The following is a 26771-nucleotide window of genomic DNA, read 5'->3' as shown; positions in this document are numbered from 1 at the left end:
ACTTACAGGGCGAATCAAGGTTGACAGAATGTATTATGAAGAGCGTCCTTCGATCACTTGAGACACCTTTTCGAGGTAATCCCACTTCGTATCATCCTCAATCTGGATACTTCCACCGCCTTTTGGACTCAGAACCTTGACCTGATTCCATTCAGTCGTACCGTATTCCACAGGTCGCCAATTGATGAAGTTTGCCTAACGAAAGTGGTGAGATATTGTATCGCAAAGGTCGCAGACCACTCACATAGTCTTTGATCCACTGACGCATCAGCCCCTCTTCGCGAGGATGTGGTCCGTGGAATATCGAGAAATTCTACAATGTCGATCTCAGTCGAGCTCCAATCTGAACATCCTTTGGCCAAAAAGGACCACTCACATGTATAGGTCTATCCATAGCGTGAGTTACCCCGAATTTAGGAGGAGCAAAATTCATCACAAAATCAGGAGCCCACGCGATTATATACCGGTGAACCGAGTCCAAAGGTACATTGGCGTCTCTCAGCTGCCTCGCGAAGGATCGACTTGGAGCTCGAACCTGTCCGTCACTAATGATATCTCCAAGCACTTTAGAGTAGTGATCCACTTCTGGATTAGGATCCGGGCTAGAGTCGCTGTTAGCGTGTTTCACAGCGAGCACATGGCGAAGGACTCACTGTTGATACGGCTCTTTAATTTTCTGGTTCAAGTATAGGTCAATCATCTGATTGACCACAGTAGCTGCCACCTTCAAAGTCAGCCATCGAATTCCCGCCTCGATCATAATTACTCACTCGAGTAGTATTGATTTACTGCCTTGTACAGTGATATCTCATCGGTGACGTGGAAACCATCTCGATACAAGGTTTCCTGGTGGACGATATAAATTGGATTGCATTTGAACGACATTTTGACCCACCTCATCCTGAACCTCACCGATGATGACCGCCATGTCCCTCTTTTTGAACTCTTTAGCAAGCTTTCCGTCATACAGCCATGTTTGGCTTGTGGCTTTGAAAAGATTGAATGCGCTCAGTTGGGCAACAAGTCTTAAAGGCTAGACTTACGGAAGAAAACGCCATCCTGAACAGTCCGGAATGTGAACTGATCGATCGTCATCAACTTTCTCGTCAGAGTGTCCGGGGGAACATCTCTCAATCTAGCCAAGCGCTCGGGTCCTGACAAAGACAGAGGGATATCGAGGACCTTCAACAGTGACTCAAACTGGGATTGACACTCTTCAACCGTTTTTGGCACGCAGGGGATGGCCTACACTGCATATAAGCTTTAGGCTTCAACTCCACGACCGCAAATGACACCTGTCTATGTATGACTCACGTTCGATATCCTGTGACACGTTAGCGAGTGAAATCGGACGTCGTTATAATGAGAACTTACATGATGGCACGTTGAAAGAGACCGTCGTCTGTCGGCTTAGCTTGTAAGAGCTCGTACACCATTTGAGCGCTAAAGTATCCTTCAGTTATGGCTTACTGACTCGGCGATGATACTGACTGTGTGGAATACGCTCCCGCAGAACGTCCTCCAAGAACAACTTTTTTACGATCGCCTCCCAGCAAAGAGACATGGTTGTGTATCCACTCTAGAGCAACTCTTTGATCCCAAAGACCGTAGTTACCCACTGAACCGTCAGGGGATTCATCCTTTAGCTCCTTGCACGCCAGAAAACCAAGGGCGCTCAAGCGGTACCCGACTGAGATGCTATCAGAAGTCATGGATCACTCAGCTTCGAATGAACCACTGAGAAATGCCTCACAAGATACAATTGAGTCCACCGGTTGTGATGAGCTTTAAGGTCGTCAACATGTGCAGCCAATGAGGCCATGACCAAACTCACCTCTGTGGGATCCATTTTGGGGTCGATGCTAGGATCTCCAATCTGCAGCCATCCACTATATAGTCGCATCAGCTCTCAGCTGGTCGATGTAACAAATATTGAGCATACCCATGCAAGTAGGCATAGACCGAGTAACCGTGGGCCGGAGGGGGTCCAGCTGGCATCCATATGTTCATCTTCAAACAATCTTCATCATATGGATAGGCTGAGCTCTCGCCATCATCTTCTGCGAGTTCGGATACTGGCAGAGAAGTATAAGTGGGCTGCGGACAGGGCAGCCCAAAATCGACAGCATTTCGCGCCTCACCGTCTGGCGACTAACACAGACGAGATGAGTGAACAATCGCTCGGGCTGAAATCCAACTCACGTAGGAATACCCCTTAGGCAAAGCTCTGGGCCGTTTGAAACGGTGACAACCAGTAGGTGGGAGAGCATAAGGGACATTAACGTATCTCTTGACCCTGTGTGAACAGGATCAGCTCACACTTCCATCGTCGAGCTAGAATACTTACTTTCCATCAATCAGCGATCCCTTCAGCTTCCCCAGATCACCCAAATCGGCGGTGCACTCTTCATATGTGTACTCTAGACAGAGCGCATTAGCCGATTGACAGCATCATGTACACAAGTACAACCCACTTGGTGATAGAACGTTTCCCATTTTTCAATCCTATGGTGTTGCGATATTTACAAGGTGTAGATACAACTGCGATCAAGCAAGGTTTTTGCGCTGTTGCGTTCTTGAAAGGCATGGACACGGCCAATCAAGGTATTATTATCGGCGTTCTATCGTACCCGGGCAACACCGATGCCATTTTCATGATTGGCCGGTTCGGGATTTCCGACACCTTCGTTCTCCACCACGGTACTCCATTTATATCCCACCGTTATCAAACTGTTTGCCAACCGGCGATTTAATCAAAAACATTTCGGCGACCTAAAGTGTTTCAGCGAGCTTCCTTTCTGAACTGTGTATAAAAGCTGTCAATCTCGATGGATCCTGTGGACAGTAGCGCCTTTCCCAAACACCCCCAGCCTATCCACAATGTCCTATGAGCTACCCGTAGTGCCCGTTGAAGGTCTCAAGCAACAGCAACCAGTGGACGATCTTAAGATCACCGAGGTGGATCGTTCTGAAGCTGAGATCGACCCCGCAATCGAACGTCGAGTTCTGTGGAAGATCGACAAGGTCATTATGCCATTGGCTATCCTGGTGTACTTTTGCCAGTATTTGGACAAACGAGGATTGGCATTCGCCGCCATCTTTGGGCTGAAGAAGGATCTCAATCTGACCGGCCAAGCCTATTCGTAGGTGTACTTGGCATAGCAAAATACTCTTTGCTGACGTATCATGTAGTTGGGCTTCGAGTATCTTTTATTTCGGGACACTTGCCTCCCAGATTCTGGCTGTGAAGATTTTGCACATGTTTTCCATCAAATTATATGTTGGAGGTGAGAGCTGTCACCGCACTGTTCGAGGTCGAACGAGACTTATTCTATGAGCTACAGTCACCGTTGTATTATGGGGTGGCGTTATGATGGCCCAAGCTGCACCGCAAAAGGCTGCCGACTTGCTCGCGGTGCGATTCCTGCTTGGGTGAGTGTACAGGATAGGTCGGAATGTTACTGGTGTTAATCGTCCCATGTTAAACAGGCTGATGGAAGGGTCCGCGTACCCCGCATTCGTCTTGATGATCTCCTTCTGGTATCGAAAGGCAGAACACCCGTCGCGATTCGCCTTGTTGGCTGCCGCCGATATCTTTGCCCAGGGGCTTGGTGGTCTGTTCCTCTATGGATTGAGTTCCATCAAGGGACACCTCGCTGGCTGGCGTATTGCTATGCTCATTGCAGGAGCAATATCGATTTGTATCGGTCTTGCATTTGCCTACTTGATCCCCGCAGACATGGCTGGAGCTTGGTTCCTCACCTCCGAAGAAAAGCAGATAGCGCACGATCGAGTTGCTCGGGAGCACGCAAGTGCACACGAACGCCACTTTCAATGGGACCAGTTCTGGGAGACGATGAGGGATCCGAAATTCTACTTGGTCTTCTTCTGGGCATTCCTCCTTTGCGCCTGTACGGTTCTCAATTTCGGAACCTTGATTTTGAATGGGCTTGGCTATTCGACCTTCATAACCACTGTTTTGCAGCTTCCCGCTTGTGGTATGCAGGCTACCTGTCTCATCCTTGCCGTCTTATCCTGCAAAAGGTTCCCAAATCATAGAGGATACATCCAAGCCATTTGTGCTGTGGTCCCATTGATTGGCAGCATTTTGCTTCAGGTGCTGCCTTATAAAAACAAATGGCCACTTGCAGGTGCCCTATGGATGAGTGAGTCAACCTAAAAGACAAGTATACTAGTCGTCAGGGCGCTTATGCAGTGACCCCTAGCAACTTGCAACTACCACATTTTATCTGTCAATCTGTCCATCATCTCATCCAACATCAAAGGTCACACGCGAAAGACACTCTTTTCGACTGTTTACTACATTGGCTACGCTACAGGATGTATCGTTGGACCCCGTAAGTCACCTTGAATATGATATATACGCAAACGATCACTCATAGTACCACCGCAGAGCTTTTCCGTGACAAGGAGGCACCTCTTTACAAATCAGCCATGCGGGCAATTTCGGCCATGTACGGCATCTACATTGTGTTCATGCTCCTCTTTATGTTCATCTGCAAATGGGAGAACGCGCGCCGAGATCGATTGGCGGCGGAAGGCAATGAAGAGGCGATCCCTCGTCCAGCTGTGGACTATGATAATAGGACCGATGTGAAAGATCTTAGCTTCCGATATGTTCTATAGTTTCAGTATGAGAAGTAGGAGCAGAAGCTTGCTCATCATTAGGAATTCTGTAGATACCAACTGGGCTTTGTACAGTAGACTGCAGGGAGACCGCATTAGGCTTCACATCCTCGTGATCAGGATGCAACTGGTGAAACTGTCTGCCTCTGAGCTGCACAGAAGTCAGCAGCAGTAACTCCATCGTACATTCTGCAGCAGCACTCTCCGTCCTTTGTAGACTGGGTAAGTGTTTGTCATTAAATCGTTACATTGTCCGGTTCAGAGACTACACTAGGTTGCGTCTACAAATCTGTCATTACCAGAGATGCGGCAGGGCATCTCGAAACAAATGCCAGCCGCGCCAGTACGCAGATTCGTCGCTTTCTACTTCCAGATCTGGATCATTCTGGTCGATACGGTGATCGTCGAGTCCGGGACAATGCATCGATCGCTTTTCAATTATTCGACCGTTCTGCATGATCCATATCACGTCATTACTGGTGAAGGGCTTTCAGCTTGTACACCTTCTCGTTCCGAATGTCAAACTCACCGTTCGTCTGGATAGATTTTGTTAGCATTCGAAGCCCCCAGTGCTGTCGCAATGCCGTTCAGATCTCGATGTTTCTGTGATGAGGTCAGTGCCAGGTTGTTGTCATAAGGTACGTACCCAGCTAATAAGAATATCCGCGTCGGAATCCTCCACAAAGCGGTTTACGTGCGAAACTACACAACCGTATTCTGAGTTTGCGCTATAATGCAAACGTCTCGTGATTAGTCTAGACCCAGCAGTTGAAAAGGAAAGTTCACCTACCACTCTATGTCAATCTCCAATCCTAGATCATTCGCCAATGGAGCCACAGTTGCGTATGTTCGCTCAGTCTCCTTTTCTTGCGGAGTTCTAGGTGCGGCGAAGATTAGACCAAATTCGAATTCAGATTCTCTGCCAAATAACTGGAGCAGTGGAGCGTAAGTACATCGCGGGGGTTATAGGCGATAGACCAAGCTTACTGTACGGATATACTGAGCTCTCTCCCTGCCTTTGTCGCTCAAGCCATTTGGCATCCTACCAGGACCACCGCGTCTGGGAGCATGACGCCAAGGTGGCCAGAACAATGATAACAAACTCGATTGTCCATCGCTAGCCTTCTTCTTAATTTGATCTGGCGCGAATCCTTTCTCTGCATGTCGGATAAACACTATCCTATTCGAGTAAGATGGCTGATAAGAAGGCGTGGGGTTGGCATATACGGAAGAAGTCAGAACGAGAAGTCCCAAGGGTACCGCCAAAGCTAAAAGCGTTTTGAACATCGAAAGCATGCTTGATGGTTTTAATCGAAGTGGGTAGAGTCGTAATCGAGCTAGAGTACAGGCTGCTTTTATAAACCTGCTGCCGCTGCGCGAGAACGTTTTTGCGGAAAAAAATCAGCTGCGACATTGCTGCGGAAGCTGTTTCGGCCGACATGACGCGTATTCGAATACAAGAAGAAAATTATATCGGGCTGGGGGTCATCTTATCTGATAAGACTTTTTTGGCATCACCAGGCAACTCTCATCACCCTCAGGTACACCGCTTCCATCGAGTGAAGCAAGCGGCGCTCATCCAATTAACAAACGTCTGTCTTACCACCCATATTTACGCAGTTCAACGCCACTCAAATCTCCCTTTTATAACCTCTCAACTCTATGGAACTTCATACTCCCCGTTCGTATGAAAAAACGCGTCCGTCCCAATCCCTAACCTGCAGCTATACTATCTTCTATGGCGAGGCCTTTCTCATAGCTCAGGTCACAGAATCTGCATGCGGATCATGAAATTTGTGTATGAATCTCCGCTAGAGCCATCTAAAACAACACCCCTTTGACCTGTTTGACCTCCGAAACCTTGATATTCTTGATCGCAGCGACACAGAACAAGGTAACGACCATGATACAGGTACCAGCAATTAGCATACGCTTCTGACCGACGGCGTATGCATCTATGATGGCTGTCCTAGTGGGATCACCGATTGGGTAGGACAGCTGTAGATCGAGGGATTCATAAATATCGTTGAGGAGGTCGACGGATTCCGCGGGAAGACGAGAAGCCAATGCTTGAGGCATGGTGTGTGTCCAAATAGCACCGGAGATCGAACTGCCCACAGCCCCTCCGACGTTACCAAAGGTACTCAAAAGAGCAAGAAGCGCAGCGGAATCGTTGTGGTTTCCAGCCGCAAGGACTGCCACCTGCATGCAGATGATGAGGGCACCACCAGCGAGTGCAAGGAAGATTTGACACATGACGTTATAGCCCACCGATTGGCTGGGACTACGGAAGTAGATGAGTAGACCTGTACCAAAAATGTAAAGAGCGATACTAGGCCACAAGAGCCACTTGAAGTATCCGGTTCGCCTGATCAGGAAACCAACTCCGATCAACCATACTCCGTTGACCACACTCGAAGCACTATTGATATAACCAGCGGTCGAGATTGAGACATCGTAGACCACTTGTAGATAGGAGGTGTAGTAGCTCTGCCAACACGAAGCCGCAATGATGAAAAAGAAGTCGAGGAGACAGGTTCCAAGCACTGTTCGAGATACCAAAAGATTCCACGGTAGAAAAGGTACAGGAGCAAGATATCGCTCGTAGAATGCAAAGCTGATAAGCATCAGTCCACCAACAACGATCATTACGATGATAGCAGGAGTCTTCCATGAGTCCGCAAAAGTAGCAACTATTGAGAAGGGAAGAAGAAAAAGGGCCAGACCACCGGCAATGAGGAAGATACCGAAGACTATTCAGGAGGCATATCAGACATCAGTGATTTGTAAATATCCTCGTACTGGAACACCTACTATCGAATTGCACAGCGTAGTACCAAAGACTTTGCAGAACGGTTCGGTCGATTTTCTGAGAAGGGGCAAGTAGACCTTGCTTCTGGGCCTTGTGTTTGTGTAAGAAGAGAATGGCAATGAGTGGCGAGGCCACGACGGGAAGGATGATGCAGAATGCTCCATAACCCCAACGCCAGTTGGAAGCGTAAAATCCCTCCGCAGCCTTGGACCCTCCAAAGGCACTGATGATATATGGTGAGGAAGTGAAGGCATATGCAAGACCCCTATCTTTGAGTGATGACGTGTCCGCGGTAATGATGTCTACACAAAAGATCATACCAGAAAATCCGATGGAATAGAAGATCTGCAGTACTGTTAGCAAGATTGTCTAAACCCAGAACGGAAACATGCTTACCTGAGCTGCGGCATAGGTGGCAACGTTTCGACAAGTTGCACTGAGAATCATACCGATTGTAGCAAGTGCGACCAATACCACAAAACCTTTTGATCTTCCCCAAACATTCACCGCACGGGCAACAGTAAGATAAGTCACGGCTCCCATTATGTCGGCCACGACAGATATGATAGGAATGAGAGAATGAGCTGAGAATCCCGAAACGATGAATGGTCCAAGGTTTCCTGTTATTGAGCCTTCAAACGCTCGGACAAGGTAGATAAGGAACATGCTGAAGAGGAGTTAGTCACCAAGTCATCAGATATGAAGATTGCACTTACAATACGTAGGCCACAATCAACGACGTTCTTGTCCAGGTCAAGGTAAGTGCTTCAGCTTCCCGTACACCTTCTTGAACGTCTTCGTCCGGTTTGTCTTCGCTCTTCACCTGATTATCATATTTATCGTGAGAAAGATGTGGCAGACTCTGTTCTTCAGTCCCAAGATACTTGTCCTTCTCGTGAGTCTGGAGACCGTCAGACTCTGGGTGAGAACTCGTGTCATCCACGCTGGTCGAGGCACGTTCACCTTCAATGCCGTTTGGTGACATAGTGTGGTAAGTCCTGTAATCGGTCAAGATGGAAGACGAAAGTCTTGCGAATCAAATTTTATCTGATCTATATGTAGCGTGAAAGACTTTCGCCAGAAAAAAAAGTTTCAGATCGAGGGGGCGGCCGACACTTAGCGCTCGGATCGCACGCTTGTGCACTTCTTCATGCCAAATTTGCGTTTCAAATTTTCCATTGACAACACCACAAGGGGGCGTATCAGGATTGGTGACGAATTTTGGGTTATCTGACAAGGATTCAAGGGAAAAATAAGTGACGGACACCTAGGAACAAGTCCAGTCGGCCGATTGGGTTGAATACCTTGTGGATTACTATAACGTCATTCACCTACTTCTTATACACCCCCACATATTATACAGTTTGCAGATTCTCACCTCATGCATGCATCACACCTGTTACAAGACTGGGGGCCTTGGAACAGGAGTGGGAGGCATCTAGCTATGAGTAGGAGCTTTCAGAATGCATGCATTGACATTGCTAGAACTACAAATTTCGCTTCTGTGAAACCCTTTTTTCTGCTGCAGAGCATGCATCTGTCCATCTGGAGACACATAAAAACCTGGTGTATATCTTAGCCTGTCTAGCATTCCTCCCAGATGACAAAACTAGGGAGTTTTGAAGCTAGATATTGCTGGACAGATCAGGTGTAGATTTGTATGGGAATTTCATGATGATTTGTATGGGACTGTATAACAAAGGGGGCTGTATAAGAAGTAGGTGAATGACGTTATCTGCTTGAACGGCGATCCCGCCAATCAGATAAACTGAGGGTTCTCGGAAATTCCCGTGCCAGGTTTTGCGTTTTCCAAGGTTGCGCGCGGCGCGTCAGCTATCTTACTTGCAACATCCAGTATTGTCGTACCGCGCTGGGCGGCTGAAGGGTTGGAAAGTCTTTGGGAGCGTCGCCAAGACAATTGACACGGCCGAAGTCGAGTCTAGATTGATGACACGATGAATAGTGGAATCCATTCACATAGGGCTCACTGGATGCACATGATCCACGTGTATCAGTCTTGTGGTCGATCATTATCGCTCGACTCGCAACGAACATGGCTTCGAGGCCCGCGTGCTGTCGTCCCCATAACCGCGACTTAGCCATCTAAAATTACCCACCAGCCAATTGGCATTTCTTGTTCTCTTTCTTCATTCCAGATAGCAAAATCGTGTTCTTCCAGAGCGTGCGAGCCTATCACTCGCACTCCGAACCTGATCTTAAATACCTTTAACATTACCCTCGTTGCCAAAAAGAAAAAAGAGAAACGTGTTCAGAAAGCATGCTTCTATTTTTATGAGTGAAAGAAGAGCTCGGCGGCAACCTGACCGCTTTGTCTATTTCACGCTTCCCTCGTAATGTGTTTGCTTAACAGATCTTTGGATGCACAGAGCTCTGACGCCAGATAGAAGAACCCGTTTTTATACAGCGTAACCGACAGAATACTATGCTTTGTCCCCAAAATATCAAGCATATAGCAATTAATCGAACGAGCTAGAGACAAGTTCAGAATATTTGATGCATTTGCTATAATATCTATGGCCTATTGGTGTTCCGGGACCTTTATAACAATCAAATCAGCTGACACGCATAACGTCGACCGAAGTATCACAAGAAAGTATCACAAAACACCTACTATGTTAGGCAAAGCCTCTCGATTCAAGGCTGCAAGGATGTTGTCCAAAACCATTAAAGCCATCTTATCTCGACTGTCCCACGTCCTAAATTCTCCCGCTGTGTTAGCATAATTCTTCGTCCGTCCCGATAAGGTAGCGAAAGACTCACTCCGTTCCCATATGAGGGAGTATTGTCACATTTGGATGTTTGAACAGCTCCACATTTATGGCTGGTTCATTTGGGAAGACGTCAAGACCTGCCCCATGCAATTTACCCGATTGCAGGGCTTCTAGAAGGGCAGTCTCGTCTACTAAACCGCCTCTACAGAATGAATGATCAGCTTCGGAAGGTGGTCAAGTGATTGTCATGTGCTTACCTTGCTGTGTTGACCAGAACGCTTTTTGGCTTCATAGCATCAAATTGAGCTTTACCGATAATGTTCTTGGTCTTGTCGTTTAGCTAAAAGAAAATTATATCTAGGAACTCGATGCTTCTCGAGATTGATGGAGCTGGAGGAGTGGGAAGGAAGATAGACTAACGGGAAGATGGACTGACACAACATCCGATTCGGCAAATAGCTCATCCATGGTAACCTTGTATTCTACCGAAAAATCCTGAGGAGGATTCGCAATTTGACGTCGATTGTGATAAAGTATTTTCATACCCCATCCTAACGCCATCCGTCTAGCTACTACTGTACCGATCCCTCCCAAGCCGATTATACCTAGTGTTTTGTGTTCGGGGTCCCGGGCGAGTGGCAATCCTGTCTTCCATTTTCCTGTTCGTATAATAAAATAAGTCTTAGCTTTCTTAAAACGCCAAGATAGAATTCACCTTCTCGGCAAGCTACCTCAGCTCTGGCGAACTGGCGCATCGCTGAGATTATCAGATATGTAGCTGTTGTTGCTGTCGCATCATCTACAGCGGAAGGTGTGTGAGTCACCTACCGAAGAAACATGCAAACGTGAGTCATGGAGAACCAGGCCTACAGAGGAAGCTGTACTACTTACGGTAACGCCATACTTTCTGGCTGCAGCGACATCTATGTCATCGTAGCCAGCTCCCACTATACGCATAATGGACGTCAATTATCTTCACTCAACGACATGAATGTAGGTTCATTCACGATGACAAATAGTCTTGCATGTCTTCGGTAAACGACTGAAGAATTGTTCACCCAAGTATCCAAAGTAAGTCCCGGGATCACGATAATGGTAGATAGCAGTAAGACCTCGATATTTCGTCTTGAGATCTTCCTCGAATTCTTGCATACTCTTTGATGAAAGCTCTACAATTGTTGCAAGAGGTGAAACTTCGGCGAAAAACTGTTCGCGGACATAGGGCATAGGGCCTAATTAGTGGGTTTGGATTAGCTGAGGATTTCCTCATAGAAACGTCATAATACTGACCCATCAAAAGTACTTTACGGGACGACATCTGAAAATGATCGTGGTGTGCAGCGCGGTAAGACGAATAATTGCAAGAGCTGGAGTGCAATCCAAATGCTAGAGGTGTAGATATACGAAGTTCTCACCACACGAGGCATACTTGTGTCAACACTTGTACTTGTCAACACTGTACTTTCAAACCCTCCACTATCATGATGATGCGATCATAGCTGATACGGAAATACGGACGGACATACAAGCAGGATCGACAGAATAAGCGACGGGAGTACGGATATACGGCGAGCTGTAATTGGACCGGCGCGACGAATTCCCCAGAACCCGAAGCCCGGAAAATGCTCAACCAATCTTCTCCACCCGATTGAACTTGCATCGATTTTGTCAATTTTCGTAACTAATACTTCCATAACTCTACAGTCGAGACGTTCATATTCACGATTGAAACTACTGAATCAACATGATAAGTTCACTGCTGCAAAGGTCGCATCATGCAGTCAGGAATATCACGAAGGTTGCTCGCGTAACGAGTGCTTCAAGATCGGCATCGCGGTACTATACAAGCAGTTCGCAATCGTCCTCCAGGCAGCCGTTAGGTAGTCGATCGCTTATGTTGGCAGTGGCGACAGGCACCATCACTGTGAGTCCTATCATCGGACCTGCTGTAAAACGGCTGACAATGGTGTAGCTTGCGCTTCTTACCCGCCCGGTTCTTGCCGATAGTGGAGTTGATGTGGAAAAGGAACAACAAGAGGATATAGATGGTGTTGTGTCTGGCGCAAAAGGCTCCAAGAAGCAAAGAGAACAGTCCGATGTCGATATCGCTGAGGACTTACGTGAGAAGTACGGATCAAATGCTGAGCTACATGGCGAATATCTTTCATTAATAGAGGTCGCCAGACATAATCTATCTCAGGACGCGTGGGTGGTAGTAGAAGGGAAAGTCTTTGAGTGAGTCGATCTTCCTTGGAGGACATAACACACAGGACGCTCATAGATATATCTCCAGACTGCTGATGTCGTTCGGCTTCCGTGTAGTGTGTCCGATTTCCATAAATATCATCCTGGAGGGTCGGCGATAATTGTGGCCAACGCCGGACGAGACGTCACGTGAGTCTTCTCCACTATGTCAGTGTGTGACAGAATTGCTGATATGTTTCACTGTGTTAGTGAGCTTTCTAAGCCGGTTCATCCCCCGAGGACTCTTGAGAATAACCTTCCTCCCGAGAGCTTCAAGGGCTATGTCAATCCCAAAGAAGTGGCTGCTGTAAGTTTAGAATCAATCTTTAACCTCTATCATAAACGGAGTTGACTAGGGTGTAGTCAGCAGCGGCAGTAAAAGCGGAACAGGATCGAGTGGCCAATGCACGGCTGAAACTTCCTCCGCCGGAGACGATGTTGGGACTGGATGAAATCGAGGTCAGTCCATAATTCGGCACGATGATTCCCCTGGTGCTGACTTATATCATGAAGGAGTCGGCAAAGTCATTCCTGAGCCCCAGAGTCACCAATTATTACAGTGCATCGTCACTCGATGGTTACTCTACAGCAGACAATCGCAACGCTTTCCGAAAATGTCGCTTGCTGCCGAGAATCATGAAGAACGTCAATACCGTTGCTCCGCAGACGACGATTTTTGGCATACCGTCCGCCTTACCTATCTATGTATCTCCTTCCTCAAACGCATTACTGGGTCATCCAGATGGAGAATTAAATATAACCCGTGGAGTACGTTCGCTGCTGTCGAGTTGCAGACAATTATTTGAGCTAATTGAAGGAGCAGGCAGCGAAGACAGGAATCGTACAGGGTGTTTCTGCTGCTGCATCATTCCCCCTGGAAGAGATTCTGGATGAGAAGGATCGTATGGACGAAGCGATCGGAGAGAAAATGGGATTAGTCTATCAAGTGTATCTACAGAAAGATCGATCGAAACATGAGGCACAAGTGCGCGAGGCGGTGGAAAGGGGCTGCCAGTGAGTTTTCATTCCATCGTGACATGATTGTCTTCTCTCTCCTAACGCTGCATCAGGGCATTGCTTCTCACGGTGGATTCCAATGTTGGTGATCTTCGACAGAGCACCGAGAAGCTGAAGGGTACCACAGGTGACCTAGAACCTGGAAGGAGGATGGAGCCGTTCACTGATCCACCAGGATATCACGATCCCACGCAGGAGTGGGAAGATCTGGCGAAGCTGAAAGAGCTGGCTTCGGGTGTTCCTATTTACTTGAAGGGTGTATGCCATATTGACGTAAGCTTGCAATACCTTTCTTTATGCTTGTGCTGATATACCATTCACGTACCCCAGGATGTGAGGAAAGCAAAAGAGGCTGGCTTAGCAGGATGTATATTCTCAAATCATGGAGGGCGTCAACTCGATCAGTAAGTCCTGTCATTATGTGCAATGTACCCAGATTGATATACGATACCTCGTAGGGCCCGAACTGGTTTTGACAGCTTACGGCAAGTATACTATGAGGATCCCAATCTATGCAAAGAGATCGAGCTGTATATCGATGGTGGTGTAAGGCGAGGATCGGATGTTCTGCAAGCTTTGGCGTTTGGAGCGCGCGGAGTAGGTTTAGGACGGCCTTTCCTATACGCTCAAGCAGCGTATGGGGAGCAGGGTGTTATCAGGACTGTGCGAAGTATGAGCTTCTTTTATTCTTTGCATAGACCACATGACTGATCAGGTGTCGTAGTCCTAGAGAACGAAATTCTGAACGCAATGCGTCTCATGGGTGTTACCACGATTGAAGAAATCAAACCCAGCATGGTGGAGTGCCTCCAGGAGATATGGAAGTGATTTGCATCTGATTCTTCTGCTCCTACTCATTGCATAGTAGATGAAAATGTATTTTTAGGCGCTCGTCCTAATGATGTCGCGATCAATCGTTGCCGAATTAGCGCCCAGTGCAGAGTCACAGAGTAATTACAATCCACATCGGAGAGTTGCGGACGTCTGGGTGTAAAAGTGTAAAGTGCCGGAATGACAGTACCCATCAAGTATCCCAGACGCCTTTAAGTTGATTCTCACACATCAACATCAAAGCCTTGATAACCGTCGATTGTGATCAAGTTGCCACTGTGAACATAAGCAAGTCATGACTTGAACCTCCAAAATGCAGCTTAGTCGCGTTACAATGTCTCGACTTCCTCAGATCGAGGGGCAGGTGCCTCAAGATTTCACTGTCACAGCTGTCAAAACAGCAAGACCAGAAATAAGACAGTCTTTCTGTGTTGCAAGCTGTGGACTGTCTAACCCTGCTCGAAGACGTCCAGCTTGGCGGTCTGCTCAATCGCACTGATAGTCTATAGCGTTGTAAACAACCGAGTGGAGTTGCGACGGCGCGCATATACTGTATACGAGGAGTCTGTAATACATTGATCTATACCATTTTGGAAGTTGAATATCGTCCAGAATATACTGCAATTTGGGAAACAAGATCTTTCCACTTTGGTCGACATTTGTACCTCCAGAGACGAAGAATGGGCGTTTGATATACATGCACACATCGATTATGAGTTAGGGTTGCGCACAGTCTTCTAGGAATCGATACTATAGCAGTGTTGCCTCTTCAACAACACATCTAAGCAACTTCCCGCTCCTCTATTTCAACCTTATGGTCCGAGCCAAAGTGTTCTACAACACCGGTACTATTGGCTCTTCTGGCAATTGCTGCCTTCCTTCGTTGAGTTGCGAGTCTAGGAGTAGCGAAGACGCCGGTCGAATCGATAAAGATCTGATCGATTTCCTCGACGGACATATCAGTCGTTTCGGGATAGAAGAAGTAGACAACGAAGAGAATGCTAGTAGCTGAAGCACCCCAGATGAGGTAGTATTTCCAGCCAAGGGAAGTGAAACCAAGAGGAGTGGTAACTATTCGAAATGTCAGCGTAGAAACCACTGGGGTTTTGAGCTTTGAGCACGCACGAGACACAGCGAAGGAGGTCAACCAATGAACAGCCGTAGATACACCAGCCACAGGAGCACGGTACCGTGTAGTAATGATCTCTTGACAGAAAAGCCAGTTGACTCCTAGGAAACCGATAGGATAGAAAAACACGTATAGAAAGGCGAAAACAATACCGGCGTAACCTGCATGAACAGTTTTGGGTACTTGAGAGGCGGATGCAGCGAGAGCGAACTGCCAAGAGATATTCAGCAAAGACTCGTGGCAGTATCTGCATGTGACTCACCATACAAACCGCCATGCCTGCGCCAGAGATTAAGAATAATTTCCTTCTTCCTGCAAGCTCAATGGTTGCGAAGGGAATGAATGCACAGGCGGCTTTGAAAGTGAGGACACAGGCCGCCATGATTTTGGACGTTTGACTGTCCAGTCCAATGTTGGCAAACAATTGGTTCGAGTAGTATGTGATCAGACCAGAACCAGCCATTTGAGAGTACCACTGGACAGAGCAAGCGAGCAAGAGTCGGTATAAGACCTTTTCTTTGCCCATTTTGAAGATAGAGAAGAATGATGCGCCTTCCGCTGCTTCCTCGTTGGCATGCTGGATGTTTTCGAGCACTTGGGCGACATGGACAGAGTCGATCTCCTCATCATATACTACAGCCAGAACGTCACGAGACTTGGCGTAATCTCCGGTCAAGGCAAGCCATCTAGGCGATTCGGGGAAAAGCGTGGCAGCAAAACCGGCGATGACACACATAATTCCTGGAGTGATGCTGACAGAAGATCAGTGAGACGCAACCTGACAAGGTAGGTGAGCTGTCGCTTACGCCGGTACTCGCCATTGCCAGGAGGATGTTCCAGTTACATGAGAAAAGCCAAAGGTAGCCCAGGAAGCTAACGCGATACCGAAACCAATGGTGATTCCATCGGCGATGACATGATGGCCTCGTTTGTGTGTCCTACTTGTTTCAGTTTGCCAGGCTGGCACGGTACTGGATGCCATACCAATGCCATACCCCAGGATGACTGTCGATGAATGTATTAGCAGAGATTCGCCCGTGTAACTGATGGGAACACTCACGCCGGGAGACGATCAATTGAGCGAAACTGAAAGCAGTTGCATGGAGAATGGTACCAACAACCGCGATTATGTTACCGAGAACCGTGGTCTTACGACGACCAAGCTTGTTACCGACGTACATACAGGACAGACATCCTGCGACTGCTCCTAAATTAAGACATGCGTTGACTGTTCCTTGAATCAAAGAATTGTGTTCTTTGATATCTCCCTTTGTAGTCGAAGTGTTGACTTTGGGGAAGAGGTCATAGAACGACGGGTAAGATACCACTCCACCAAAGAAGGACTGACTGAAACCCATGGCGAGAAAGACTGGCACCACAACGGTGAACATCATGAGTTGCTGCAGGGCTTCGCCCCGCAAGTTATAAGGGGTTCTGATCATGGAGTTAGTCATGGAGAGCGGCGAACGAGGTTTAAGCTTGTGAGGGTTTGATGAAAACCAGGAGTTACCCAGATGCAAAGCAGCCCTTTTTATGTGTCTTCTTCTCAATAGGACCCCTTGATTGTGGAGATACATCCGGGGGTGTTGGCGCCCCTTGGGGGTTATTGGAAACCCGTAATTCCACTCTGCAGTGTGGTGAGGTCGAATTCGTGTCCGACGAAGCAATCCAAAAAAGCTATGTATATCCGGAGATACGTCACCTTCGCATCATCGTTCGGGTTCTCTGCTCATTGCCCAAAACTTCTCGTCGCAGGGCATATGAGTTGAATCCGATTTTCAGTTATGACATTCGAATGTGATGTCTAGAATGTCTATTTTTAGATAGCAAACGGGAAAACCTGTACCTCCACTTGGTGCAAACAGTGATGCTCATTGTAAATCCGGGGATATCCCATTCCTAAATGATGGTGAATGCCACTTCCATGATGGCGAGTTCAGGTTTGGATTTGTTCAGTAGTCGCTCATGACATTTACGAGTTCGAACCAAGGGTAAGTAAGACCTTTGGAGAATGAGAATCGGTTTCATCATGTAAATCGCACATATAGGCGTGCGAGATAGCCAGGAAGCCTTAGTGTGGACGTTATGTCCGGGATTAAAAAGAACATCTCGGATATAGAGAAGGCAAAGACGGGACCAAAATGGATCTAGGTATCACCAACATACGATTATCCGTTCCTCACATCCATGCAAACATCAACTCTTGCACACTCACCTCTTCCAACTATTCTCGGTTCCTCAATATGAGCACTACGAATCGGAGCTTCATCGGCGATAACACTAATGGTGATGCAGATTCCCGAACAAATATAGCCGCTATCGATACTGGTAGTATCGTTCCACCGATCACCCGCGTGAGTCGAGCTTGTAAGTTTTGCAACAAGAACTCTCTCAAATGAAGTCTAGTGAGCTCAAAGTGGTCCGACAGGTGAGCCTTGTCGTATCAGGAAAACAAAGTGCGACATAGCGACAAAATCGGTCTGTGGTGAGTGTATCAGAAGGAAGAAGGAGGGAGAATGTGTACTTCGTGAAAAAGCTCGCCCGGGCAGGTATGTGCTGGTGTCTGTAAACATTTCCTGACTCGAATCGTCAGGGATCGGCTTAGACGTGCGTCGAAGAGGCCTCTCTCACCGATACTATCTGCGACAGCCTCTGCGTCCTTGCCTGGTACAGCGCACCGGTCCATCCCCTCACCTGTATCCCAGCCATTACCATCCCCGCGTTCTGGTCAGCAGATGGGTGATCACTCTTTTTCTGTTACCTTCGACACTTTGGATTCCGTTGATATTCCAAGCATACCAACTCCAGACTACAACTCGAACGCTGCCCCTGCCCAAGCACCATTTGGCTCGAGCGGGTCACCCAGGTTTTCGAGCACTGCATCCACAGCTGAAAATACAAAGGCATCAGCAAGCAATGCTGTTAGAACGGTGGAGAAGATTCTGGAACACATGACAACAGAGCGCTTCGGTGAGTACTCACTTAATGAAATTCGAATCGTACACCTAACCACATTTCTTGGATTGCCTAGGATTAAGCATTTCTCTTGCAATCCCCTCTGAGCACATCTTTTCTATTCGCTCCACGCCCCGTATGACTTTGCACCAAATTGGCCTTGCCCCTGGTACAGCGACGTCAATCATCAAAGCACGGGAATGGATAGGCTCGCACTTTGCTGCAATTCATCACAACACGCCCTTTCTACATCTTCCTCAAATCCATGATATAGCGACGCGCTTCTTCAATCCACCATCCCCGCACGTCGATTCCATTGATCCCCTGGGCACAGCAGGTCGAGTGGGTAACGACGAGGCAGCGCTGCTTCTCGCTATTTTGGCCCTTGGAAGCTTTAGGCGGGAGACATGGGACGATCAACGCAAGTCATATCGAAATTTCCATTCCTCGACAGGCAGCGCTACTACCACTACAAGTGATATGCCAGGCGACAGAGGGCCCAGTGTCAATATGGTTGGCGACGCTTCCCAATCTGGAGTTGTACCACTCACGTTGTTCCGACTGGCGCAAGATGAGCTCGAGGAGTTGGAGTATCCATCAGAAGCTGCTGTCCAGGCATTATTTTTGCTTCACACGTTCGTGAGCAACACGTCCATGGGAAGAAGATCACGGGATTTCGTCGCACGAGCGATCATGATGGCTCACGAGATCGGGTTGAACCGTACCATACCTTTGGATCTAGACGTGTCTCACACTGAGGGCAATCGCACGCAGGCGATATCAGATACCTCGGTGACACGGAGGAGAGCGGTTTTGTATCTCTACGTGTATTTTTCTGATGTGTAAGTGAATACTTCTTGACAATCGCTTACATCTCTGTTCTTGAAGTTATTTGGCCGCTTTGGACAACAGTCCACCCTTGATCAAACGTCATGATTATTCCCCTGATTTGTTCGACCCTATTCTTAATCCCGCTTCAACATCTGGCTCGGAAACGCCATCAGGTTCTACAACAACTTTGGGTGCTTTTGTCGATCTGGTACGGACTTCGGGTGAAATGCTCGAAATTCTGCATGGCAATAAGCACCGACGTATGCGTCAATCATTCGAGAGCTCTACTCCGGGTGACGAGAAGGGCGACGGAACATCCGCAGAATTGATACTGCAGTTGGATGGCCAAATGCTCAGTCTGCGTGACCGGCTCGGTACTGGCACATTCGACATCGCGTTAGGCGGGGAAGTCAATGTCGACCCGAGCACCAGAGGTACCACTGCTGGAAAGCTGCTGAGGCAAATCCATTATAACTGGTAGGTTGTCGATCAGGAAAGCCTCCGTGGTGTTGCACATGTTTACTCACGCTTGGGCCAAACACGCAGGTTTCGTATAGCTTTGAGAGCACCGTTTCTGAATCACCCACTACTCGGACACTCTTCACTTGCTATGTGTGCTAGCAGCGCTCTTTCCCTCCTTCATTCACATCGCTACGTGAGTTACAATCCAGAATAGTCAGACCAGTTGCTGAATTCCGATTGCAGGTCATAAATTCTGGCTTGTTGAACCTGCCATGGATGCAGCTTCGACGAATTACTACGGCTATCCATATCGTATTCATCGCCTATTGGAAGGGAGAGATCCCATACACCTCGGCCGCTACTGCGATCAATAATGCGCTCACTCTCTTGACGATCATGAGCGCTCGGTGGCAATCCGCTCTGAGTATTGCAGTGCTCACCATCGATCTTGCCAAGCGCAGTGGTGAGTCGTAAAGATCGACCACTGAGAGCATACTGACTGTTTTTCCAGATCTACCAGTGCTACAGCTAGCACATGCGGCTAGTCTATCGGCCAACGAGCTCCCAGACCCACCGCCTCTTGCTTTCCCTCCAGCTGCTAACCCCGAGGCGGATTTCGGAACCCTGTTCCAGCTTGCTTCCACCTACATGGAACAAAATAGGCATGATCAGGGAGATCTGGAGCTATCGCAAGGACTAGCAAGGGATGGTACATCACTGTGAGTCAGATCGACATTGAAAATGTCACCGCTAATAGCTCACCGTCAGAAGCTCGGCCTGGCTTTCATCATCCACCGCCGAAGACGTCGTATGGCCTGACACTTCGGTGGACTTCTGGACTGATCTGATCGGCCCATTTGGATAACAACAGCCGTCAACTCACTAGGGACTGACTACATGTGTTTGCTTCATGACCGGTGAACAATCGATCGTTGTACATTATCTCTCGTTTCGGTTTCGTACACTCCAAGAGAGCGTTCGCTTGCCGGATACCTAGGTTTGAACCGGACAAGGCTGACATTGGATGCAGTAGAGCAGAAGGACTATCTCGAGTTGTAAAAAATGTTACTTTCTATTGTAAGCTCTGGAATTCCGTGATGCTAGGGTTGTTCGAAGTTCGCACAAAACTGTTGCTGCTCAAAATGGATCAGCCGAATTGTAAAAGAGGTCTATTTTGGCCAAATCCACCTGGGCTTGCAGCTTACACGCTTGTTTGCTGTCACTCTTGCAAGGGTTCAGTCTCTTGGTTACCACCTGAACTGGATGCACGAATAAGACTGCTCTGCTTGTGATTCCGTGCGTCACTCAGCTCATGGCTCAAAAATCCAGAGGCTTTTGAGCAATGCATCTTGAACCAGAAATGCGGCGCCGGAATTACTCAAATGGTCGATCTTGCGTGCACGAATTCGGAATATTTTCTCGTAAAAGAATTCAGACATGCACAACCCAGCTCATAATAGCGTAACTCCATGGGGTGTCGATAACAAACAAATACCTGCTTGATTTTGTGTGAGCTAGTTGTGCACTTCCGGAATCACGGCATACATCCGTATATCCTTACATCCGGCGTGGAGTCGCCGTTTGATATCCCTTGTTAGTATCTTCTTATAAAAAGAATTCTTCAACCAAGTCTGCCCAATTGCATCATGACAACGCCTCATCTGCAACTGATTCCCAACACACAAACCATGTCTATTCGTACTGCCGCTGGAAAATCCCGCGCTCTTAGGATCGCTGTCATTCCTGGAGATGGTATCGGTCAGGAGGTTATGCCGGAAGGTTTAGCTTGTTTACGTGCTGCGGCCGACAAGTGAGTGTGATTAGTTTTTATCTTCGGCACACCATCTTGCTCATTGCCTACACCCGCAATAGATTCAGCATTGACATCGAGCTTGACGAACAATTCAAAGATTGGGCAACTTGCGAAAGATACCTTCGAACCGGAACAATGTTACCGGAAGGATGGAAGGAAATCTTGGCACCATATGATGCCATTTACTTTGGTGCAGTCGGTATGCCGAGCCTCGTCCCGGATCACGTTTCACTGTGGGGATCCCTCATTCAATTCCGCCGAGAGTTCGATCAATACATCTCACTTCGACCTTGTCGTCTCATGCCTGGTATCGCCTGTCCATTGGCAAACAAGAAAGTGGGAGATATCGACTTTTGGGTAGTTAGAGAGAACACTGAGGGGGAATACTCTTCGATTGGGGGTAAAATGTTCCCTGGCACGGACAGAGAAGTCGTAATTCAAGAGACCGTAATGAGTAGAATTGGTGTAGATCGTGTTCTCAAATACGCTTTCGATCTCGCACAATCCCGGCCTAAAAAACACCTCACCTCAGCGACTAAATCGAACGGCATCAGTATCACGATGCCATATTGGGACGATCGATGCGCGGAGATGGCGAAAGGATATCAAGATGTTTCAGTGGACAAATACCACATCGACATTCTCACCGCCTGGTTCGTACTCCGTCCTGAACTTTTCGATGTTGTGGTAGGTTCCAACCTCTTTGGAGATATTCTGTCCGATCTTGGACCCGCTTGTACTGGTTCTATAGGCGTTGCTCCTTCTGGCAACATCAATCCCGAGGGCACTTGGCCCAGTCTTTTCGAGCCTGTTCACGGCTCTGCTCCTGATATCGCCGGAAAGGGTATCGCCAATCCTGTAGGAATGATTTGGGCTGGTCAGATGATGTTGGAACATTTCGGCCACAAGGAGGCTGCGGATACCATGATGAAAGCTATAGAAACCGCCTTGGAAACAGGCGGCAGTCAGGTGATCACACCCGATCTTGGAGGTACAGGAACTTGCGAATCATTAGGCGGTCATATCGCCAACCTGATATCAAACTTGTGATCAGTATACGTAAGAGGGTGTGGGGGATTAACACTAGATCCTGGATTGGTCTTAATCCTAAACGCTTTATTGAATGCATGGCATATATTCTCACTATGTTAGCGGGGTTCTTTTCTACAGATTTCCAAAGAAGGTATATTATTGTCCTGCACAACATACATGCGCTGTTTAGAGTTCCGATCCAGGAAGCTTTCGCTTGTACAATCGTGGACAAGACTGCAGCGGTTTAGTTGTACACAAATGAGCTTGACTAATCGCTCCGAACCAGCATGACCAAACTGATAGCTATCTCGCTGCCGCACCGGCAGAGCGACAAAGGGTCTGCCCCACCGCAGCCAACATCTGTACCTACCTGTAATCAATGCCATATTTCGTTCAGTATATAAGCAGGTTCAATCTGGACCCCGTGGATTGAATATTGTACCTTTTAGTCAGCTACTTCGTGTAGCTGCTTATGCACGACCGTGAAAATTGTATCATGTATTTCGCACGACCGAGATGTTACAGTCCGTATCGTGGGAGAAATATCACTGCATTTGCCCTTTGAAACACCGCGCCACTTCCTACTTGCAAATGACGCCAATGATACTCTTGACGAATGCGTGGTCAAGCGAACCCAAGATATTGTGGATATTCCAGTAGAGACTTCGTATATAGGAAAGCGAATATACCATACTTCCAGCAATTTCTCCTTTCAGTTGGCATGTCTTGCTCGCAAAGCCGATACTAATAGTCTTTGACTACTACTGCCTCTCTTTCAGACCCATAAACCAACCTCAAGCCATCTTTTGCCTCTCTCTCTTTCCCATAAGTTTCAAAACAAGACATGTAGCGATCCACTAACGATCTTGTTTCTTCGTCGACAATCCTAATACCCCTCATCCGATGTTCCTTGCTGTAAAGTCCAATCCAATCCAAAGGTGTTATCGATCTCCTTATTCAACGTAGTAAGGTTATCGTTCATCTGAAGTATACTCTCCAAATCATGTTTGCTTGCCGTTCCCCCTCCTTCCGATAGTCCCCGAAGCCTATCTTTATTGAATAATCGGAAATCAAAAGACCAACCTTCTAACATGGATACGTGTATTTCAAGGGGATCCATTGAAGCACTCGATTTCGAACGATCCCCACGACCATTGTATAGACTCTTCTCGAAGATTGGTCAAGCCACTGAGGAGGAGCTTTGGGCTTGGGGCTTCGTGAATTGTTCAAGCGGAATACCAAGACGTCCAAGATCGTGTATAGCAGGCCGCTTTCAATTCAGTCTTGTAAGATGTCGATCATGGTATGGACTCCTTTTGATATGGCCATTTCGTAAGGTAAGAACTGGTCTCTTGCTTTCGTGTCTTTTTTTTCGTTGTTTGACCCTTCACTCCCAAGAGATGGCTGGTCAGCCATTCAGAAAATCCGTGAAAGCAGTTAATGGTAAAATTGGAACTTGAGCAGCGGGAGGAAGTCCACCATCACCTAGCTTTCGCTCCAGATGGATCGGATATCGTGCATGATCAGCCACCGATGATACATAGATTCGCGCTCGGAGAGATCTGAGATGAATGTTCATGGCGACAACTCTTGACGTCATCGCGTGCCTGGCAAACAGGCAACGGTTATTCCAGCCTACGGGCAGCGGGCTACCGAAACCGCAAAACCGGATGGCAGATCTAATCACCTCGAAGTCGTGTTAATCCACGATGTATATAAGATTATGTAGTATCAACCACGCCCAGCACTCGACACCACAACATTTGACGAGCGACAATCACGCAGCATGCCTTCCCCCCATGTCCTGATCGTTGGAGCCGGTCTTGCTGGACCCGCCCTAGCACTCGCCTTGGCCAAGCAATCGATCAAGAGTACGATCATCGAAAGACGCCCTGACATGCAAGATATTGGCGGAGTCATCATGCTGGCCCCTAACGCGATGCGTGTCATGGACAAGATCCTCGATATCGGTCATAGCCTTCGGGCCAAGGGTTACTCGTTTGAAGCGATCAACATTCACCTGCAGGAGGCGGACAATAAGCTGGACCATGTTGGGGGCTTTAGAGTCAGCGATGGGGCGACCAATGGGCTGTCTATCAGTCGACCCGTCCTGCACGAGGCGCTACTTGCGGCTTGTCAAGAGGAAGGAATGAAGGAGCTAATCGAGCTAAGATACGGAGCCAAGATGGAGCATATTGAAGAGACGGATTCTGGTGTTGAGGCTGTACTGGAAGGAGGGGAACGAATCACAGGTAAGTTAATCACGCAAAAAGCCCTTTACCTCACCAAGATTCCACACCCCACGCTGAAGACCGACACTCATCCCCTTCTGCCTCTTCCTCCCTCAGGCGACATCATGATCGGATGCGACGGGATCGGATCACGAGTACGAAAGCATATCCTTGGAGACGCCAACCCCGAGCCAGTGTACAGTGGTATTGCAGTCATAGGTGCCGTCACGCCCGCATCCACTGTCACATTCCCTTCCACCGTTCAGCTCCCAGCGTTCTGCTACACCCAACACGGTACTTTCCTCTCCTTCGCCATGGATCAGTCCGGCCAGGAACTACAATGGGCCACGTCGTTACAGGTGCCCGAGCGAGATCGCAAGACGGGCTGGGACGAGTATCGGATGTCTGGTGATGCGGTGCGTGATGTGAAGCGGATCTACGCGGACACCACTGTCGAACCGATACGGAGCTTTGTGCATGGCCTGAACAATGAGAACGTTAAATTCTGGGCGCCATATCAGATGCCCGACCTCCCCACGTGGCATACCAGCAGAGTGTGTATTCTGGGTGATGCGGCTCATGCGATACCTCCGTCGGCAGGTCAAGGATCTGCGCAGGCATTCGAGGATATTGGTCTGCTGTCGAGACTACTTCAAGGCGCGCAGCCGGGCAAAGGTAAAGCGGAGTATAACCAACTGTTTGAGTACTTTGAGCGTACGAGACGACAGAGGGTCGATGCTGTGCGAAAGATGACAGCGGGCGCCGAGTCGTCAAGACGGCCAACGGAGAACTCTTGGATGTGGTGGGTGAAGAAGATGGGCGTACGTGCGGTGTTCCGGTTTATGGGAACGAAAGGGTATATACAGGGAAGTGCTATCACTAGGTATGACGTTACAACGGAGAGTTTAAGCTTCCGATAGGTGTCTGCAGAATCAAGTTCTCACTAGTGTGTGATCTCATCGGAACCAGCGTTATTCTCGTCCGCATAAAGGGGGTGTCATGAATTATAAGTATCAAGTTTAGACTATGAAGACAGAAGTTTTACAAGGTTTCTCTTACCTATCTCCCAGGTCCAAGGGTTATAGGGAGATCCTAACTATCTCCCAGGTCCAACCCGTCCGGATGATTGAATTTAAATTCCCCCTCAACCCGGTCAAAAGCGGCGAGGGCCGCGCGCGTCTCATCTTCCAAATATCCTATTTGGGTAATTCCCTCCGGGTTGAGTCTCTCAACCCAGCAATTTAGATACCCCAGGTTCTACCCCACACCTCTAAAAAAAGGGTTAAAGGGTTATAGGGAGGTCCCCTCTTGGGGTTTTGCCCTTAGAGGTTGAATTTTACCAATCTGAAAGATCCGGCAGATAGCTGCTGAAGATATAAGAAAACCCCAGGAAAAACATCCTGGAAAGGTTGGATATTGCCTGAGTTATTCAACTTTCAATCCAAGAGGTCAAGATCTCAACTGATCAAAGATAAGTTTAAGTTCTTTTATGAAACACCTTGTGATTATTTTTCAATTTGAGATCTCCTATATTAATAAATGCCCTGAACCTCCACCTACATTCAGATTACTGATACAACCCTGGGAAAGTAACATATATATGCATACATCTCCCCTCCACGCCTCATATGTTTATATGCATGCATATAGAACAAATAAGGGATTACATAATCAAATCTCCAATGCTTAGCAAGTCTTGATCAGGTGATATCCCATGGAGCCCCAATCACGCTGTCCATCATGTCCCATACTCCACCCATTGTTACTTCTCATATGATCTAATTTTCCAAAGCTCCAAGCTAGACATTGATCCATATACTGCTGCTCCCTATTACCCCATCCACCTATCCATACCCTCATCCCCTTAGTCTTCACCATATCCAACAACTGCTGCTGCCTCCTGTTCAAAGCTTCACTCATTCTAGGGTTAGGGGTTAGGGGTTAGGGGGTTAGGGGTTAGGGGTTAGGGGTTAGGGGTTAGGGGTTAGGGGTTAGGGGTTAGGGGTTAGGGGTTAGGGGTTAGGGGTTAGGGGTT

At 47.9% G+C, this 26771-nt stretch overlaps 10 protein-coding genes across 10 annotated transcripts; 5 read left to right on the top strand and 5 right to left on the bottom strand.

Moving 5' to 3' along the window:
• Positions 1-33: 33 nt before the first annotated feature.
• Positions 34-2496, bottom strand: IL334_004510 (uncharacterized protein; the record flags this gene model as incomplete). Its single annotated transcript, XM_062936227.1, has 16 exons — positions 34-195; positions 245-313; positions 377-602; positions 654-717; positions 771-846; positions 896-987; positions 1044-1245; positions 1315-1324; positions 1375-1443; positions 1492-1698; positions 1754-1785; positions 1835-1889; positions 1943-2151; positions 2203-2296; positions 2348-2420; positions 2475-2496. The coding sequence occupies 16 exons, from the start codon at positions 2494-2496 to the stop codon at positions 34-36; spliced, it is 1662 nt and encodes a 553-aa protein (XP_062792278.1).
• Positions 2497-2880: 384 nt separating this feature from the next.
• On the top strand, positions 2881-4647 carry IL334_004509 (uncharacterized protein; the record flags this gene model as incomplete). The annotated part of the gene is made up of 6 exons (XM_062936226.1): positions 2881-3143; positions 3193-3287; positions 3345-3432; positions 3490-4166; positions 4227-4358; positions 4415-4647. 6 exons carry the CDS (start codon positions 2881-2883, stop codon positions 4645-4647), a joined length of 1488 nt encoding a protein of 495 aa, XP_062792277.1.
• A 295-nt stretch (positions 4648-4942) lies between these two features.
• On the bottom strand, positions 4943-5943 carry IL334_004508 (uncharacterized protein; the record flags this gene model as incomplete). The annotated part of the gene is made up of 5 exons (XM_062936225.1): positions 4943-5123; positions 5177-5250; positions 5294-5375; positions 5438-5577; positions 5635-5943. The coding sequence occupies 5 exons, from the start codon at positions 5941-5943 to the stop codon at positions 4943-4945; spliced, it is 786 nt and encodes a 261-aa protein (XP_062792276.1).
• Positions 5944-6468: 525 nt separating this feature from the next.
• Positions 6469-8444, bottom strand: IL334_004507 (uncharacterized protein; the record flags this gene model as incomplete). Its single annotated transcript, XM_062936224.1, has 4 exons — positions 6469-7400; positions 7462-7804; positions 7856-8126; positions 8176-8444. 4 exons carry the CDS (start codon positions 8442-8444, stop codon positions 6469-6471), a joined length of 1815 nt encoding a protein of 604 aa, XP_062792275.1.
• A 1554-nt stretch (positions 8445-9998) lies between these two features.
• On the bottom strand, positions 9999-11418 carry IL334_004506 (uncharacterized protein; the record flags this gene model as incomplete). The annotated part of the gene is made up of 8 exons (XM_062936223.1): positions 9999-10016; positions 10092-10176; positions 10241-10393; positions 10449-10531; positions 10612-10850; positions 10907-11015; positions 11083-11138; positions 11199-11418. The coding sequence occupies 8 exons, from the start codon at positions 11416-11418 to the stop codon at positions 9999-10001; spliced, it is 963 nt and encodes a 320-aa protein (XP_062792274.1).
• Positions 11419-11935: 517 nt separating this feature from the next.
• Positions 11936-14280, top strand: IL334_004505 (uncharacterized protein; the record flags this gene model as incomplete). Its single annotated transcript, XM_062936222.1, has 11 exons — positions 11936-12115; positions 12164-12426; positions 12514-12585; positions 12646-12742; positions 12799-12894; positions 12949-13203; positions 13259-13449; positions 13506-13725; positions 13783-13856; positions 13911-14122; positions 14177-14280. 11 exons carry the CDS (start codon positions 11936-11938, stop codon positions 14278-14280), a joined length of 1764 nt encoding a protein of 587 aa, XP_062792273.1.
• A 784-nt stretch (positions 14281-15064) lies between these two features.
• On the bottom strand, positions 15065-16806 carry IL334_004504 (uncharacterized protein; the record flags this gene model as incomplete). The annotated part of the gene is made up of 5 exons (XM_062936221.1): positions 15065-15354; positions 15409-15622; positions 15675-16164; positions 16219-16417; positions 16473-16806. 5 exons carry the CDS (start codon positions 16804-16806, stop codon positions 15065-15067), a joined length of 1527 nt encoding a protein of 508 aa, XP_062792272.1.
• Positions 16807-17655: 849 nt separating this feature from the next.
• Positions 17656-20525, top strand: IL334_004503 (uncharacterized protein; the record flags this gene model as incomplete). The annotated part of the gene is made up of 9 exons (XM_062936220.1): positions 17656-17779; positions 17841-17961; positions 18018-18382; positions 18444-19209; positions 19256-19675; positions 19745-19853; positions 19904-20123; positions 20172-20379; positions 20432-20525. 9 exons carry the CDS (start codon positions 17656-17658, stop codon positions 20523-20525), a joined length of 2427 nt encoding a protein of 808 aa, XP_062792271.1.
• Positions 20526-21348: 823 nt separating this feature from the next.
• IL334_004502 (tartrate dehydrogenase) lies at positions 21349-22523 on the top strand (the record flags this gene model as incomplete). The annotated part of the gene is made up of 2 exons (XM_062936219.1): positions 21349-21470; positions 21533-22523. 2 exons carry the CDS (start codon positions 21349-21351, stop codon positions 22521-22523), a joined length of 1113 nt encoding a protein of 370 aa, XP_062792270.1.
• A 1768-nt stretch (positions 22524-24291) lies between these two features.
• Positions 24292-25656, top strand: IL334_004501 (uncharacterized protein; the record flags this gene model as incomplete). The annotated part of the gene is made up of 2 exons (XM_062936218.1): positions 24292-24757; positions 24854-25656. 2 exons carry the CDS (start codon positions 24292-24294, stop codon positions 25654-25656), a joined length of 1269 nt encoding a protein of 422 aa, XP_062792269.1.
• Between the last annotated feature and the right edge of the window lie 1115 nt (positions 25657-26771).

The sequence above is a fragment of the Kwoniella shivajii genome, chromosome 6, assembly GCF_035658355.1.
Source record: "Kwoniella shivajii chromosome 6, complete sequence".
NCBI classification, from domain to species: domain Eukaryota; kingdom Fungi; phylum Basidiomycota; class Tremellomycetes; order Tremellales; family Cryptococcaceae; genus Kwoniella; species Kwoniella shivajii.
Note: the sequence above shows the minus strand (reverse complement) of the source record. Positions and strands in the feature narration are given on the sequence as shown.